The 15,410-nt window shown below is 39.4% G+C and overlaps 1 protein-coding gene across 3 annotated transcripts; it reads left to right on the forward strand.

Annotated features, from left to right (window-relative positions):
• The first annotated feature begins 7,003 nt into the window (after positions 1–7,003).
• LOC104448997 (phosphatidylinositol/phosphatidylcholine transfer protein SFH6) lies at positions 7,004–11,155 on the forward strand. 3 transcript variants are annotated; one of them, XR_726468.3, is made up of 11 exons: positions 7,005–7,193; positions 7,872–8,121; positions 8,666–8,765; positions 9,012–9,278; positions 9,377–9,454; positions 9,590–9,691; positions 9,770–9,819; positions 9,906–10,005; positions 10,160–10,208; positions 10,396–10,509; positions 10,594–11,155. XR_726468.3 is itself a non-coding variant. In XM_010062977.3 (11 exons), the coding sequence occupies exons 1-10, from the start codon at positions 7,172–7,174 to the stop codon at positions 10,459–10,461; spliced, it is 1,134 nt and encodes a 377-aa protein (XP_010061279.2). In that variant the 5' UTR covers positions 7,008–7,171; the 3' UTR covers positions 10,462–10,509; positions 10,594–11,155. The 3 variants fall into 3 exon arrangements, 2 of the variants coding, with proteins under 2 accessions (XP_010061282.2, XP_010061279.2); XM_010062977.3 differs by having other exon boundaries at positions 7,008–7,193; positions 10,110–10,208; XM_010062980.3 differs by lacking the exons at positions 10,160–10,208; positions 10,396–10,509; positions 10,594–11,155 and adding an exon at positions 10,078–10,122 and having other exon boundaries at positions 7,004–7,193.
• Positions 11,156–15,410: the final 4,255 nt, after the last annotated feature.

Genomic DNA, 15,410 nt, shown 5'->3' on the forward strand with positions numbered 1-15,410 from the left:
TTTCTCTCAGCCGAAAGGTCTTAGTCTTCTGCTTTACCCTCTTTTCTTTTTCTTCCGCACTTATTTCTTCTCCCTTACTGCCGTGCACCTGTCACTCTCTTTCCCTTATCCAGTCTTACAACAATTTCATTTCCCTTTCACAGCCATAAAAAGTCTTGTCTTCTTCTTATTTAAGTTAGTTTATTCAGCCATTCTTACTCCCCCCTTGGATGACAAAGCAGCGACCAAACAGCAAGGTCTCGAGCGTTACTCCCTCCTCAAGAAAATCCGGGACTTTGTGTGCTGCTGTAGTGGTCGCTCAACAACATCTCCAGCTGTAGTGCCAGGTCCAAATCATCGTAAAAAACCTCCAGGGCTATCCTTGTGTTGCTGTCCGGCCACAACTAAGGATCGCCATTAGTTTCGGTGGTGAGTTGTCTTCTAAATCTGGACTAGGGATTGAGTACCTCTATTAGGAATTCGTACAAGTTAAAAGATATAGATGGCGTTATATATGGATGGATGTTGGTTAGGGATGTTAGAATAGACATAAAAAAAGCTTAGATAGGGTTTAGAGAGCAAGACAAACGTCGTGGAGGAAGATTCGGACTAGAACAGTAGCTGATTTCTGAAATAGTTTCCAGAACGTGTGTGTTTTGCTAATTTCGTAGACAACTGTGTGTTACGATTTTAAAGGAATTTTATTCTGAAGAAATGTTTTAGACATCCTAAATAATAACATATATTTTTCTCAGAATTTTTATAATTTAAAAAGATGACGATTTTCATGACGCCATCCTTAAAACAGTAATTCGGACAATTCTGTAAATCCTGACCTGTTATGATTCCGATGACTGTTACTGACCTTTAAAGATCGAATTTCCAATCGATTTCTTCATGAAAGTTGTTCGTTACAACTTATAGTTTATGATACTCCAATTTCAAATTAAACGGACCAGATTTCGACCCAAAAACGAATTGATTTCGATGTTAGGCTCTCTGGAACTGGACCTGACTTTTGTGCTGGATAGAGAGAATTTTTGGACCAAATCCAGAGGGATCTGGATCTCAACATCTTCATGAAAAATGTTTTTTTATGTGTTTTCTAACACGTGTCCAAATTTGAGAATTTTTCGAGCTCATACGAGTGGGTTTCTGACTTCGAATTCGGAAGAGCGTAATTGGACTATTTTCTGTCAATTCGGGGTAGTAAAAGTGTATGCTTGTTTTGAAGTATTCTTGCTATGAAATTGCTCATTTGAGACTATGAATGCTATGTGTGACTGATTGTTGAAGTGTGACATTGATTATATGCATTCACGGCATGAGATTCCGCCACGAGCCTTTGGGGCCGAGCGATGCTCATTTGGGAATGCCCCACGTCAACGGATGCCAGTTACAGTGGAGGCTGGACCGATGCTCCTATATGGAATGCCGTCTAGATATAGATGATGCCGCGATTGACGGTGCAAGGCGATGACCGGTTATGCCGGAAGACTGTTATTTGTGCATTGAAATCATTTGTGACACATAAATGAGTGAAAGTGAGGGACTTAATTAAAAGACGGAACTGTGTGGTGCGGTATGGGACGTGCCATAATGGTTTAGTCTGGTAATTGGGGGCCCATGTAATTATGTGACATTTATGTCCTTACATATGTACATGTTAAAAGTACTGATGATATATGATCTCGATATCTCATGTATGATTTGATTGACACTAACATGCAGGAAAATACTAGTATTAAGAAAGTGTGAGAAAGGTGATTATATTGCATGTTGAGTGTACCATTCTCCTACTCTGGATTTAGGGGATTTACTCGCTAAGATGTGATCTCACCCCTTAGTGAGCTAACATTTTTCAGATCCCTAAATGGAGGAAGGCCGGGTCGTGTACAGTTGGTCGCAGTAAATGAGGAATATGACTCTCGCTATCTCCTTCCAAGTGATGACGGGTTTTCCGTCAAGACTGGATGTAGGGTGACGGCTCACCCCCGAGAGATCGAGAAGTATGGTAGTGTAGTAGTAAACCTCAGTCTTGTTGGTAGAAGCTTAGTTAATGGGTAATCGAATAGCTTCACTTTTTGCATTAGACCCTGGGGTGTTAAACTGGTCTATAAGTAATGTGATGTTGTAGGTGTGGCTTGTAAAAAATAATATCCTATGTTTCTATTCCATTGTTTTGTTATATTGAGATTGTTTTACGTTTCCACATATGCAAAAATAATGAATGGGTCGGCAACAATTCCTGGGATGTTGCAAATTTTAAATCGATCATTGAGAGATGTGCATGTGCCCGGGGTTCGGGTCGTGACAGGAGGGTTACTTGCTGCTTGTTCCTCTGTCTCTTCATCCACTCGGTCACCATAAAAAAATTGTCAAAAGGGGTTGGTCTCTTTAGCTTCCGCTTTTAACCAATGCCCAAACCTATTCATACTTCTATCTTCATATTTGGCCTCATCAAAGGGAACTTCGGCACAATTAGTTGCAAAATGCCCAACTTTTCCACAGGAATAGCAAAATTGAGGTAACCTCTCATACTTAAAATCCAGCCAGACTTTTCTCTCTCCTAGATTATATAAAGTACTTGGACTTAAAGATGTATCTAGGTCAAGCTCTACCCTTGCTCTACCCACATTTTGAAAGGCCACTCCCTTCTTTTCCACTTTTATTTCCTTTACACAGCCTAAGATTTGGGCTATATGAGACACAACCTCCTCAGAACACCATTCAATAGGAAGACCATGAACTTGAACCCAGAACGCACAGCTAGTAAAATTATAACATTGCGCAGGTTTATTAGGCTCCCATGGTTTAAGGATTAGTAAATTACTCGCAAAAGACCATGGGCTATTTGTTAACACTCGTTCTTTGTCCATCTCAGAATTGAAGGTGAAGGACAGGATACCCGATTCCCGCTGTACAAAGGTAACTGAATTTATCTTCCAAGCTCTCTTCATTGTGATAAGAAAAGCTTGATAGTTGATGTTTCCTCTCAAATATAGCTTGCCAAATACTGTACGATTGCATTCATCCAGGATCACCTCAGAGATCACTCTATCTCACGGAGGGGCAACCACCTCTATCCTTATGTTCCACAATCTTTTTCACAATATAGCCAAGCGACTATCCGTTTCCCCATATTTTGCCATTTGCCTCAACAGTGAATGAGTATTACTAGACAAGAGCAAAACATAGAGCAGAGCCAGACCAACACAACAAAATACTACTATTATCCGATTACTTTCTTCTAGTCGGGTGGAGAGACATGAATACCCATTCAATTGATGGCGAATGGAAAGCCCAGAAGAGATCCAGATGGAAAAAGGCAACATTCTACCTTTTGCGTGGCCAAATCTTCGAATCATCCAGCACTGATTGACGCCGTTGAAGGAGAGATTATAGAGGTGTTCCACATCACGAGGCTTATCATTGTTACAGGGAAAATGTGGGGTGTGGGGGTGCGGGGATCTATGGGAGGGATTCCATTTTACTAGAGAGCTGTAATGAGGGCTAATGGGATTTTGGGTTTTCGGAAATACATAGGGGAACTTAGGGTTTTGGGTGGGATAACTACCATCGAAGGTAGAGGGAAGCTCTCAAAAACGAGAGGGAGGAGCATCAGAATACACGAACTGTTGCGGAGGAGTTTAGCCGGCTAGTTCAGGATGGATTGGTGAGGTTCCTCCACGCCTAGGATGCCCCCATGATATTTGTTCTTGAAATAATGACACCAATAATTCTTGTACTTTTAAATTTATTCAGTATCACTCATGTGTTTCTCTTTTGTCAATTTAGTTGTCTCTAAGCTATACACTTTTTGTTTAAGATGTTTTTTTTTTTTCCATTAGGTATGTAAACGCACATGCAGGCATGACAATGTACGTGTCTTTTAAATATTTTCATCAAATCAATAAGAACAATAAAAATTATGGAATAGGAAAAGAAGAAGAAGAAGGAAAACATCGGTCCAACTTGGATGCAACTTGTAGAGGTTGTGGCCTATCCTGCTGGAGGTGTCACGAGGATGTGATGACGTGTCGCTTGAGTGGGTTGCACAACCTAGGTAACTACCTGCTGAAGGTGTCACGAGGATGTGATGATGTGTCGCTTGAGTGGGTTGCACAACCTAGGTAACTACTAATCGGCATATGAGATTTATCTCACTGAAGTCACACAACCCATCAAGTGCTCCTTGGTGGTGGCCCTTGTCAATGGCTTGGAGGAGCCTTTGTTGTTGCTGTTGTCACTGTGCTCTCTTTCTTTCTCACAAAGGTTTTGAGATTTTCTTTAAACTATAAATTATTTTTATTAAGTCAGTACTTAAAAACGCTGTCACTCTTATTTTATTAAGTGTTGACACATAAATTTTAGCGATTCAGTCATTTATTTATAGAAAATTAGGGGTTAATTTTACCCCTGAAAAAATATTAATTGTATAGCATATAAGTTTAGGTGCATTTATTTTTTAATTTTGCATTTTTTATATTTGTATTGGACTGGTAACGGATGGGTTCGAAATAGTGGTTCTGAGTTTTAACTTGACTCATTGGATTAAGCCCACGAAGCGAGCAAATTGGCCTAAGCCTCCCCCCCTTTTTTTTTTTTATCAAAGATCATCTCGTGAAAATAGGAATTTGAAATTTTTCGGGATATCGATTTTGAAAAATTGAAACCCTAATTGGTGACCTATAAATAGGTTTGTTTGCATAAGGTTTTAGAGGCCATACAATTAATACATACGGCCACAATTCTGAAAAGGAGACTACACTTTTTGAGAGGGAAGGAGAGAGAGCGGACGTTCCGGACATGAAGGAGAAATCTTGAAGGAGGAGACTTTGCACATGGAGAGTCCGAACGTCCCATCGCATAAGAAGTCTTCAAAATCAAATTGTGGAGTTCACGCCCACACTCCATCCCACTCTTATCTCCTTTTTCTCTTGAGGAAATTCACGAATAAGTCCTCGGTTGCAACGATTCTGCTGCTATTGCTTCAACGACGAATTACCATCGGAGATTTTCCACCGTCAGGGCATCTCCGCAGCAACCTTGCAGGTTCAAATCGGGTCGTTGTCGCAACTAAGACGCTGTCATCCGTGCCGGATCCATCACCACGATTTGATCTAGAGCCAAGATCCATCTTTGCACCGTGGATTGTTGACGATCATCGTTGTTGCTCCTCCGTGACTGAGTCGCTATCCCATGGCGTCCCCGTTGTCCTGAGCCACGAAGTCCGACGTTGCCGTGTTGCCCGTGGAGCCCTGACGTAAGCATCTCCTATGAGGTGCTAAGACCACCACAGCCGCTGCCTTTGAGCCGTGCCGTGCCAAGCCTCCATCATCGGTCCATTCTACCGATTGGATTTTTGGAAAAAATCCAAATTTAGGTAGAAATTTGTTTTATTTTATTTGATAGGTTTATTTTTAAGCAGATTTAATTTATTTAGGAAAATTTACTTCATCTTATTTTAGTTTTGATGTTTTATTTCTTTGTTTGAATTAGTTCCCAATGCTTGATTGAAATTCCCGATCTATAGTATCCAATTTGCAACTGTACGGATTTTTATTCAATCTATAAGGCTTTAGATGGAATAATTATTCCGGAGTAAAATTGATATCTTGATATTTAAGGCTTAAGATCAATTTATTGATTTTATTAGCGAGATAATCAAGTTTGAATTTCAAATTGAGTGATGGATAACGTATTGAATGATCATGGATGGTTTGATGTTTTTCTCTTAATTGTTTTATTTATCCCGAAAACACAAAAAAAATTGCATTTGCATCATGTAGATTAGGATTAATTGCATGATAGGTTTCTTTTTTTTAAAATGCATGTTTAGAAGGCATTTAGAATATAGATAGCATTTCAGTTTAGTTATATTTTTATTTTTAGTGATTTTCATAAAAAAAATACAAAAAATCATACCTATGTCATATAGGATTAGGTTCATGAAATGCCCATCATCTATTAATTATTGCTAGATTCATTTAGTTAGAAATTACTCGTCATTAGAATTAGGTCATTTGGTTAATTTAAATTGCATATTTAAGTGTTTCATTTCTTTAATTTCAAATCTCTGGTTTGTAGGAGTAAGTTACTTTACTTGGGTTTCTAATTGACCCACCAAAAATAGATTAGTGGCGATTCCTAACTGAAATATCATTTGCATGTTAAAAACTTAAACCTAAGTCGCGAATTGGTATGACTTATGAAAGCCCGAGTTAAGTCTAGCTTAACAATCCATTAACCAAACTCTATGTGATTTACACCTGAAAAATTGGTCGCGACATTAAGCAAGAACTGATGTAGCATTTATATAGTGGTCTACATCAGCATTTTCATTTCCATATTAAATAGAAAGACTTCCTTGAATAAAAAAGGTATACAATCTAGGAATCACATCATTAGAAAAAATTGGGTATAAGGACCAAATTGAACAAAAATATAGCTATGGATAAATCTATATCCTTTACTAATATAATTTTATCATTGTTACTAATACAAGCATGAAATTGAAAAAAGTATGTCCTCTTTCTAAAATTTATTAATATTTTATAATTTAAAGGTGCATTTCTTGAGTTTTTTTTTTTTTCGTGTCAGTCCTACTCTATTTCTACATTATACTCACTCTCAAACTTTTACCCTGCCTCTTGGTGTGGGAGTCGAAACCCATTCCTAAAACTTACGCGTCCCCATCCCATTGCCTGAGAAGGTTGAACTCCTCACCTCCCTCTTCCATATTGGAAGAAACTTACACGTTCCCATCCCATTACCTGAGAATGTTGAACCCCTCACCTCTCTATTTCATATTGGAAGAGTGGTCACTCAGCGAATCCCAATTGTTCATTTCTTGAGGTTAAATGCACAGGTGATGACATGACAGGCACAGCCCTCTCTCTAGGGTACTCCTCCGAGCAGGAAGCGTCACTGTCGTCACGCTAGACAATATCAGTCCAGCCGCACGCCCGCCACGTGGCAAAGACCCAGAAGGGACCCACCAAAATTCACATATTCGCCCCTTCTCGCGAATATCTCCTTCGGACACTCTCCCTCGGTTGCTTAGGCGTGTTCAGATCGAACGACAGGTCAAACAACCAACCGATATTCACATGAAATCGGCCATGAAACCCAACCCCTTCAAGCTTCGTATCCATTAGAAATCAGCTCCGCGGAACTTCCGACGCACGCCATGTCCGGCTCGCTTGAGCGAGGTAAGTCCCACCTTCTTCCGGCGACTTCACATTCACCTGAGTTGTCCGAGCTCGTTCGGTCTGTTCACGAACTGTTTGTTTGGGCAACTTTTTAGAATGTGTTCGGACGTTTATGTCAGAAAATAGGGTATTCTTAAGGTGGAATTTTTTTTTTTTTTTGTTAAATGCCGTGTGCACATTGTAAAATGGGTAATTTCTTGCATATATTTGAGCTTCTGGACTGCACCAATTCTGGTTTTGTTTGTATGCAATCGTTCTTCGTAAATGAAGTCTCCGGTGGCTTCTGCTTTCTATGGTTTTTGCTAAAGCTCCAGACCTCTAAATTGGTTTCAGAGACAGTTATGCTTGGAAAATTAATGAGGGCAAATGTCACTTTTAGTCTGAGGTTGAACTTGAAGTTGCAGTTGCTGGTCGTGACCAGTATAATGCAGGGAGGATTTGTGACTCGTTCCATAGAATAGGCAAAATTTAAAGGGATACCGTGCGTCAAAAGTTGACTGGGGACATGTTTACTTAAATTGTAATTTGTTGCACATAGATAGTGAAAGAACTGAAACTGGGCAAAGTGCAAGTTGAATTCATGTATCACTGGTGAAGAAATTGTTTCAATATTCATAACTATTGGACAGAGGAGTGCGAGTAATGGGTGTTTTGATTTAACTTCAAATATATTTTAAGGTTATGAGGAGATCTCCGATGCCCATGAGGAAAAGAAAGAACTAAAATGGGAACTCGAAAGTTCTGGAGAGGAGCGGCAAACAAGTATGGGGAGTCTGAAAAAGAAAGCGATCAATGCATCTGACAAGTTCAGACGGTCTCTCTCTGTCCGGGATGTTGAGGAGCAAAAGATCGTAGATGAATTTCGGCAGGCACTGATTTCAGATGGGTTTCTACCTCCAAGACATGATGATTATCATATGCTTTTGAGGTGGTCTTCTCCATCTACTTTCTCATTCCCCTCTCTCTGAGTCTACATTCAACCAACGCATGATAATTGTGGGCTGCATATCATCTCTTTCTCTTCTTCTTTATGTTGCAATTGGAATATTGGGAAGTGTTTGACCCAACCTAAGAATGGGCTGCCGACAAAATATTTTGTCTTGTTTTTACATGTACTTGTCTTCAGTAGTCCCCTCAAGCAATTATGTGGAAGAAGCTGAAGTTTAGATATTAGCTGCTGTGGATTTGTCTTCTGAAGTGGAATGTCTGGCTAAATGGTGTTCATTATGTAGTGCTAAATCATGTGAAATTCCTTAATATGCTTAAGAGAGCCCTCTGTTTTCTTCCAAGTTTTGTTGCGAATGGCTGGCAATGATTCAGCTTGAGTTCCCTCAGCAGTGGGTTCTCAATTGTTATTTGTTCTGTTTCGATGTCATCCTTCGAAATCTTTTGGTTCTAATAAATAAGTCTTTTCAGGTTGAGCTTCTTCTTAACTTTCTGGGCATCAATACTCATTTCATCTTTTTCTTTAGATTTCTGAAAGCAAGGAAATTTGCCATTGAGAAAGCAAGACATATGTGGACTGAAATGATTCAGTGGAGGAAGGACTTTGGCACTGAAACAATTATGGAGGTACTTAAATATTTCTCTTGCGTATTCAGAGTTTGAATCCTGGGCTAAGCAGTGATACTGCTTATGTCTAGAGACTCTTTGGAACTGGCTGCTTTGTGACTGTTTTCAGGAGTTGATTGATTAAAAATCTGTTTCTTACTTGCATGTAATGCATATCACTTTGTTGCTGATTCTGCATCGAATTGCTTGCTTGCCACTGTTGTAGTCTTGTATGATGCTGGACCCTCTTCTTTTTTCTTTCTTCAGGATTTTCAGTTCAGAGAGAAAAATGAAGTTCTTCAGTACTACCCTCAGACATATCATGGGGTAGATAAAGATGGAAGGCCTATTTATATCGAGAGACTCGGGAAAGTTGATCCTGACAAGCTTATGGAAGTGACTACTATTGATCGCTATGTTAGATTCCATGTTCAGGAGTTTGAGAAAACTGTTGCCTTTAAGTTCCCAGCTTGCTCTGTTGCTGCAAAGAAGCGCATAGATTCTAGTACAACCATTTTGGATGTTCAGGGCGTGGTATGTTGGTTGATACTTTATCAGAAGTTCCTTTGATCTCTATCTAGAGCTATTGTGGCCTTAAAATAATCATCTTTGGTTATTGTACATATCATCAGGGTCTTAAGAACTTTACAAAGCAAGCACGTGAACTTATCATGCGGCTACAGAAGATTGACAGTGATTACTACCCTGAAGTATGTAAATCAATCTGTTCTCCTGATACTCTTGTCGTCTAACTGTTGCTGGCTTGATCAGTTATGGTTTTAATTTTTGGCTTAATGGAGTTATCAGATCCAAAGTATTGTAACAAGTAAAAGACATCTATGCAGAGGCTTTCCAGAATGTTCATCATTAACGCTGCTCCTGGTTTCAAGTTTCTCTGGGACACAGTGAAGTATTTTCTTGATCCCACGATGGTTTCAAAGATTCATGTAAAGTTCGATGTCCAGTTGAGCATTTAACGGCAAATTCAGCTCTGCCTTATGTAAATTAACTGAATTTCTCTGTAGGTTCTTGGTAACAAATATCAAAGTAAATTACTTGAAGTAATTGATGCAAGGTGAGACATTGCATTCATTGTGATTGTAATAATCATTCCCAGCTGGCTGTGTACTTCCAAAGCATTAAAACATTCTAGGTTTGCAGTGAGTTGCCAGAATTTCTTGGTGGTAGCTGTACTTGTGCTGACCAGGGTGACTGCATGAGATCGGAGAAGGGTCCATGGAAAGACCCCAACATACTGGAGGTGAGACACGGTAGTCCTTATTCTTAACTTCGACGGAAAAGAGAAGGCATATCTTAATATTACTATCTAAAGATTTTTATCATTGCATGCGTGAGCTATTGAAGATAGTGCTTGATGGCCAAGCACTAATCAACAGACATACGATGATGGGCAGGAACATCAACGAGGAAGTTGCTTCTTGTGATACCCTCGTCGGTCCCCTGGTATGCTCTTGCTAAAGTGAGGTATTATCTAGGCAATTGGACGCTGACAATCATTCACAAATTTTCATTCATGCTCTCTAAGAGTTCTATATAAGTTTACCAATGACAAAGTTTTCTCAATGTTAAACAAAGGTTTTATCCTGTCTTAAGTTTACAATTTTGTTTATTGTTTTCAATGTTGAGTTAGATCTACGATGGCACGTCAACTGCGGCAGCATCAGGATCTGAGGTGGATGATATTGCTTCTCCCTGAGGAGAAAGGAGCGATATTGTCCCAGATGTGACTCCTTTCTCTAAAGAAGTAAGTTAATTTGACATGGCTACAAGTGGTATTCATGGGATTACTTTTGCTAGGCAAAGATGACGAGTGACGGAATTTTTGTAGGTAACTTATCTGGATATGATTGACATAGTACTATGATTGACGATTCTGTAGACTGGGGTTCGGGGAATACAGACAGCCTTTCCGGAGGTCAGCAATTTCGATAAATTCACTGAATGATTATCTATGTTCTTATTTCCTTGGTTGTTGGGGCATTCAAGAAAGTTGAGCTTGGACCTTGTTGCCTTTAATAACATACTCATCCAAGCAAATGAAAATTCTTCTAATACCTACAATACAGGATCAAGTAGTCTATAGACAAGGTGGATACGAAGTGGAATAAACTATGACCCTTATCATTCATTGTCAATTATGTCACGTATCACTATTCATTCACTGTTGTTACACATGGAGGGATCACTTCATATAGATCATATTATAAGAGCATATGTGATACGACGACATGATGGTAGTTGGACGCCGAGCCTCTTGCCCCCTTGTTGTAAAGAGATTGGTTGACTAGGGTCCAATTTTGCGGGCATGTAATAATGTCTCGAGATCATATGCCTTTGGCACCAGCCAGATGGCGCAATTAATTTGAGGTAAGCTGGGATCATGTAATATGTGTCTCAGGGATGTTTCCTGTGCCTGACACCACCTATACTCTTGTCCATGCTGCGCTAGTGGCTGCCTCATGCTCGTCCTGGATTTTGTTCAGTCTCATACCATTTGATTGAGAAGGTCAACGGCTCTATGTTCAATTCCACTCGTCGTAATCCTGAGTCTGTCATGGATCCCGTGGAGGAATCCCATCTGCCTTCAACTTTTGGGATGGGGGTTTTGTTTTGTTGTGTGTGCGTGTGTTTTTTTTTTATACTAATATGCTATTCATACCAAACAAAGAACATAATAGGATGTGAAAATATTAGCTTTATTACTGTGATTTATTAAACCGATATGATATAACAAAATCCCTAGATTCCAAATAGTATCCCATCCAATCTTATCTTATCTACAGATCCAAGTGACCAAACATAGCCCTAGAGTGATAGGTTAGGAATCTAGTTGCCGTGAGCTTTGTTTAGCATGATATCTCTGGACATCTCGCTCTTCACTTGGGTAAGTTCTAGTCATCTGATTTCTCAAGCACAGTGCAAGGCAATTTTAGTTTCGAAAACGGAAGAAAGATTTTCCCAAAATCATCGTGCGATGAATCTATCTATGAACAACACCTATTAAGATACTGTCCTTATTACATTTATGTGTGAATATGTGATTTTTGAAAAGCATAAAATGTAAGTTATTATGACCAGAGTGGAAGCGTGAACAGACAAAACAATTTGAGTAGGAAATAAATTATTAAAATAAAACTTGCATACCAATAGATTGATGTGCAATTTGTTAAGAAGACGTTGGATGCATTTGTTCAAAAGTTTGGACATATCCATTTGGGAACACATTGCCGAGAGAAGTTTAAAGATTTTGAGTAAACTTATTTGTTGTGTGCTATTGTTAAAGAACTAAATGTATGCAGATGCTTTGACTTAAGCAAATAGCAAAAAGCGCAGTTTAGTACATCTATCTGAAAAATCTTAGAAATTGTAGAGTTGTTTTTACTTGGATTTTCGAAAGTTGTTACTCCTTCGAGTTTGAGCGCTAAATTTGTGCTCAATTGTCAAATCGATAAGATAGTTCTATTATAATCAGCAATAATGACATTAAAATCACTTAATCATACCCACTCATAACTGTCTCCCATACCTAGATTAAACCCAAACTTGCGAGAGTCAACCACCACTCACAAGAAATGAATTTTCTTACTCTCTCAATTTTTTTGGTGATGGTTCTTGATACTCTTTCTATCTCTCAAAAGTTTTTAGACGTATTAGGCACCTTCACCTTGCAAATGAGACTGAACTCCACAGAAAAATATTTATAAACAAAAAATTATGAACCCTTCTCCAACGTTTTTTTCACCTAATTTTGCACCTCTAATAAAATCATTAAGTTTGATTTATGGTTGACTGAGAGTTGACCAAAGGTTAACCGGCAAGATACAATGCTCAAAACACATTTTAAACATAAAAAATCAAAACGAGTTTGATACTCATATTACCACTTGAATTCGACAGTCAATTTTTTTACTATTTAGGATTGATCGCGCGCTATTTGCGGTATCACGAAGTTTGCGATATCCCCGTTTTCATTGAATTTCCCGAAACTACAGATCGCAAACCCCCCAATGCAACAAAAATCAGGTGGAACAGAAGTCAGACAAGGAGCAATCACTGGTCAAACCTTTCGATATTCAAAAGAAATGTCTTCATAGCCCAAAATTGTACTCTCTTTTTTTTCCTTTGATCGAACAAAACTGTACTTAGAGGAATCAAAATCAAATGAAACTCTCCAACGCCCTAGGTATAGTAAATAATAATTGATGAAAATGATAAGTTACCAAAATGACTCTTGATTCACAATTCCAAATTTTGTATGATTTGAAATCTCAGACAAAAAGTTTCCAAAAAAATCCTAAACCTAATGCAATTTTTCCAATTTAGTTTGAAATCTTTTTTTTTTTTATGCCAATTCAATCCTAAATGTATCAATTCAGTCCATCTAGTCAAATTTGGTAAGCCTGCGTCAACGAACATTTTTTTAATAATGTATTTTTTTTTTTTTTTTAAATTTCCCCTCTCTTTCTCTCTTTTTGCTATGACGACTAGCTAGAGGGGAGGGTTGGTTGCCGGCCAGTGACGAGCTCATCGCTAGGTGAGGGCGAGCTCACCTAGCCACTGGCAAGGCAAGCCCCATCAGATCTGGCCAGGCGAGGGGAGGGCTGGTTGCTGGCCAGTGGCGAGCTCACCCAACCACTGGCAAGGCAAGCCCCATCATTTGTCCAGGCCTCGCCTTGTTAGTGGATGACAAGGTCGACCTCACCCATGTTCGACAGCACAAGCCCTCACTAGTGCATCAACGAACTCACCTCGTCATTGCTAGGTGAGGACGAGCTCGTCTAGCAAGAGATTTATGCTTAGAACTAGGAAAATTAGGTCATTTGTAGTAGATATGCTATCCTACAACAGGCAAATTTCGTGTTCAAGCCATTTAGGATTGTCTTTTAGTTGCAAACTACCCAGGGATTTAGTTTAGAGTATAAAGACACTCATGATTGCTGGGATGATAACATTTTTAACTAACCGAGTTGCATTTCTTAGAGGATCAGGTTGGAGAAGATGAAGCATTTAGATAGGCATGAGAGATTCTTCACAAGTATATATTTTACTTCAAGGGACTCTACCCCAAAACATTACATCTTGATTCGGCAAGGGCTTGCCTTGCCAATGGTTGGGCGACGCTTGCCTTGCCAAATCTAGGCAAGATTGGCCTCGCCAAATCTGACGGGGTCTCGCCTCATGAGTGGTTGGGTGAGCTTGCCCTCCCCTGGCAATGGCAAGGTGAGCTCACCACTAACTTGACAATCGGCCCTGCCCTTTGGTTGTTGCTGGAGAAGGGGAAGAAGGAGAGAGGGGAAAAAGAAACATAGAGAAAAAAAATGAAAAACAAAAGAGAAATTCAAAAAAAAAATATATATATATATATTATTAAAAAATTGTCCGTTGGCACTGGCTAGTGTCCATATTAGCATCGGCTGGCCAAATTTGATTGAATGGATTGAATTGACAAAAAAGAATAAAAGAATAAAAGTTTAGGATTAAATTGAAAATATTACAATAAGTTTAGTAATTTTTTGGTAATTTTTCCAAATCTCAAATTTTGTGATTTTGTGATTTTACATAATAATATAATGCTTACCTCGGGACGGCAACGTGCACTTGAGAGCCGATCATGTCTTACAAAAGTTTGAAACAGATTTGATAAATGATTTCTTCTTCATCTGCTATCCGATTCACTTGATTTTTGACGCATTAGAAACCTTCCGATTATTAATTTCGAGGTATACGCTCAAACTCAAAGGAGTCTCAAGCATGAATACCTCGCGTAATGTTCGAGTTTTCTCTCGCGTAATGATCGAGTTTTTCGCCATGTCTTCATTTCCCTTTTTCTTCCCTTGAACTCTGCCTTCCATTTGAAAGACGAGTGTTCATCGTCATCTTCTTCCTCACTGCTTCTCATCCTCTTTCCTTCTTTTGCATGTGCAATTCCGATCATTTCCTTCGGCCATCTGAGTCCTCTGGGTCCGATGTATACTCCAATACCCTCGATATCAAGATTTCCTACTTTGCATGTTGACGATCGGAAACATGCAACCCCGCAAATTACGTTTCGCTCATTGCTCACCCAAATTATACATAGTAGTGTGCTTTGGTTATTCTCACCATGGATGAACGGGACGACACCTCCGAATTGCTTCTCTTTGCGCCGCCGGGTCGTTTATGCTCGAACAGGAGTTGGAGGTTTGGGATGATCTCCCTGCATCGGCCAAACTGCAGGATTGTCGCCTAATATTGGTGGGTAACATTTTCACTAACCCTTCTGTGAATTTATCAGCATTTCATGTCGCGATGAAGAAAGCCTGGAGAGTGGATCATGTTGAGATCACTTCAGCAGATACAGGGTTGTACATAATCAAATTTCGCACCGAAAGTGAAAAAGACGCACTGGATGGTAGTCCTTGGTTGTTTTCGGGACGCTTGGTTAATCTACGACCATGGCAACCTAACACTCCTTTACAACATTATGACTTTGGACAAAGGTCTGTTTTGGGTGCATGTTATTGGCTTACCTCTAGAATGGACTTCTCCTCCTATCTTGCGCAGCAGCCGTATCCCGAGATAGGTACGGTTCAGATGTGAAAACCGATATTTCGCAAGGATTAGAATTGCATTACATTTAAAAGAACCCTTGAAAACAGGGAAACT

The sequence above is a fragment of the Eucalyptus grandis genome, chromosome 6, assembly GCF_016545825.1.
Source record: "Eucalyptus grandis isolate ANBG69807.140 chromosome 6, ASM1654582v1, whole genome shotgun sequence".
In the NCBI taxonomy this organism is placed as follows: Eukaryota; Viridiplantae; Streptophyta; class Magnoliopsida; order Myrtales; family Myrtaceae; genus Eucalyptus; species Eucalyptus grandis.

Coding starts and splice junctions, on each gene's coding strand:
- LOC104448997 (XM_010062977.3), top strand. CDS start 7,172: ATGTCCGGCTCGCTTGAGCGAG. Junction 7,194..7,871: donor GTCCGGCTCGCTTGAGCGAG/GTAAGTCCCACC, acceptor ATATATTTTAAG/GTTATGAGGAGATCTCCGAT. Junction 9,820..9,905: donor CTTGAAGTAATTGATGCAAG/GTGAGACATTGC, acceptor CTAGGTTTGCAG/TGAGTTGCCAGAATTTCTTG.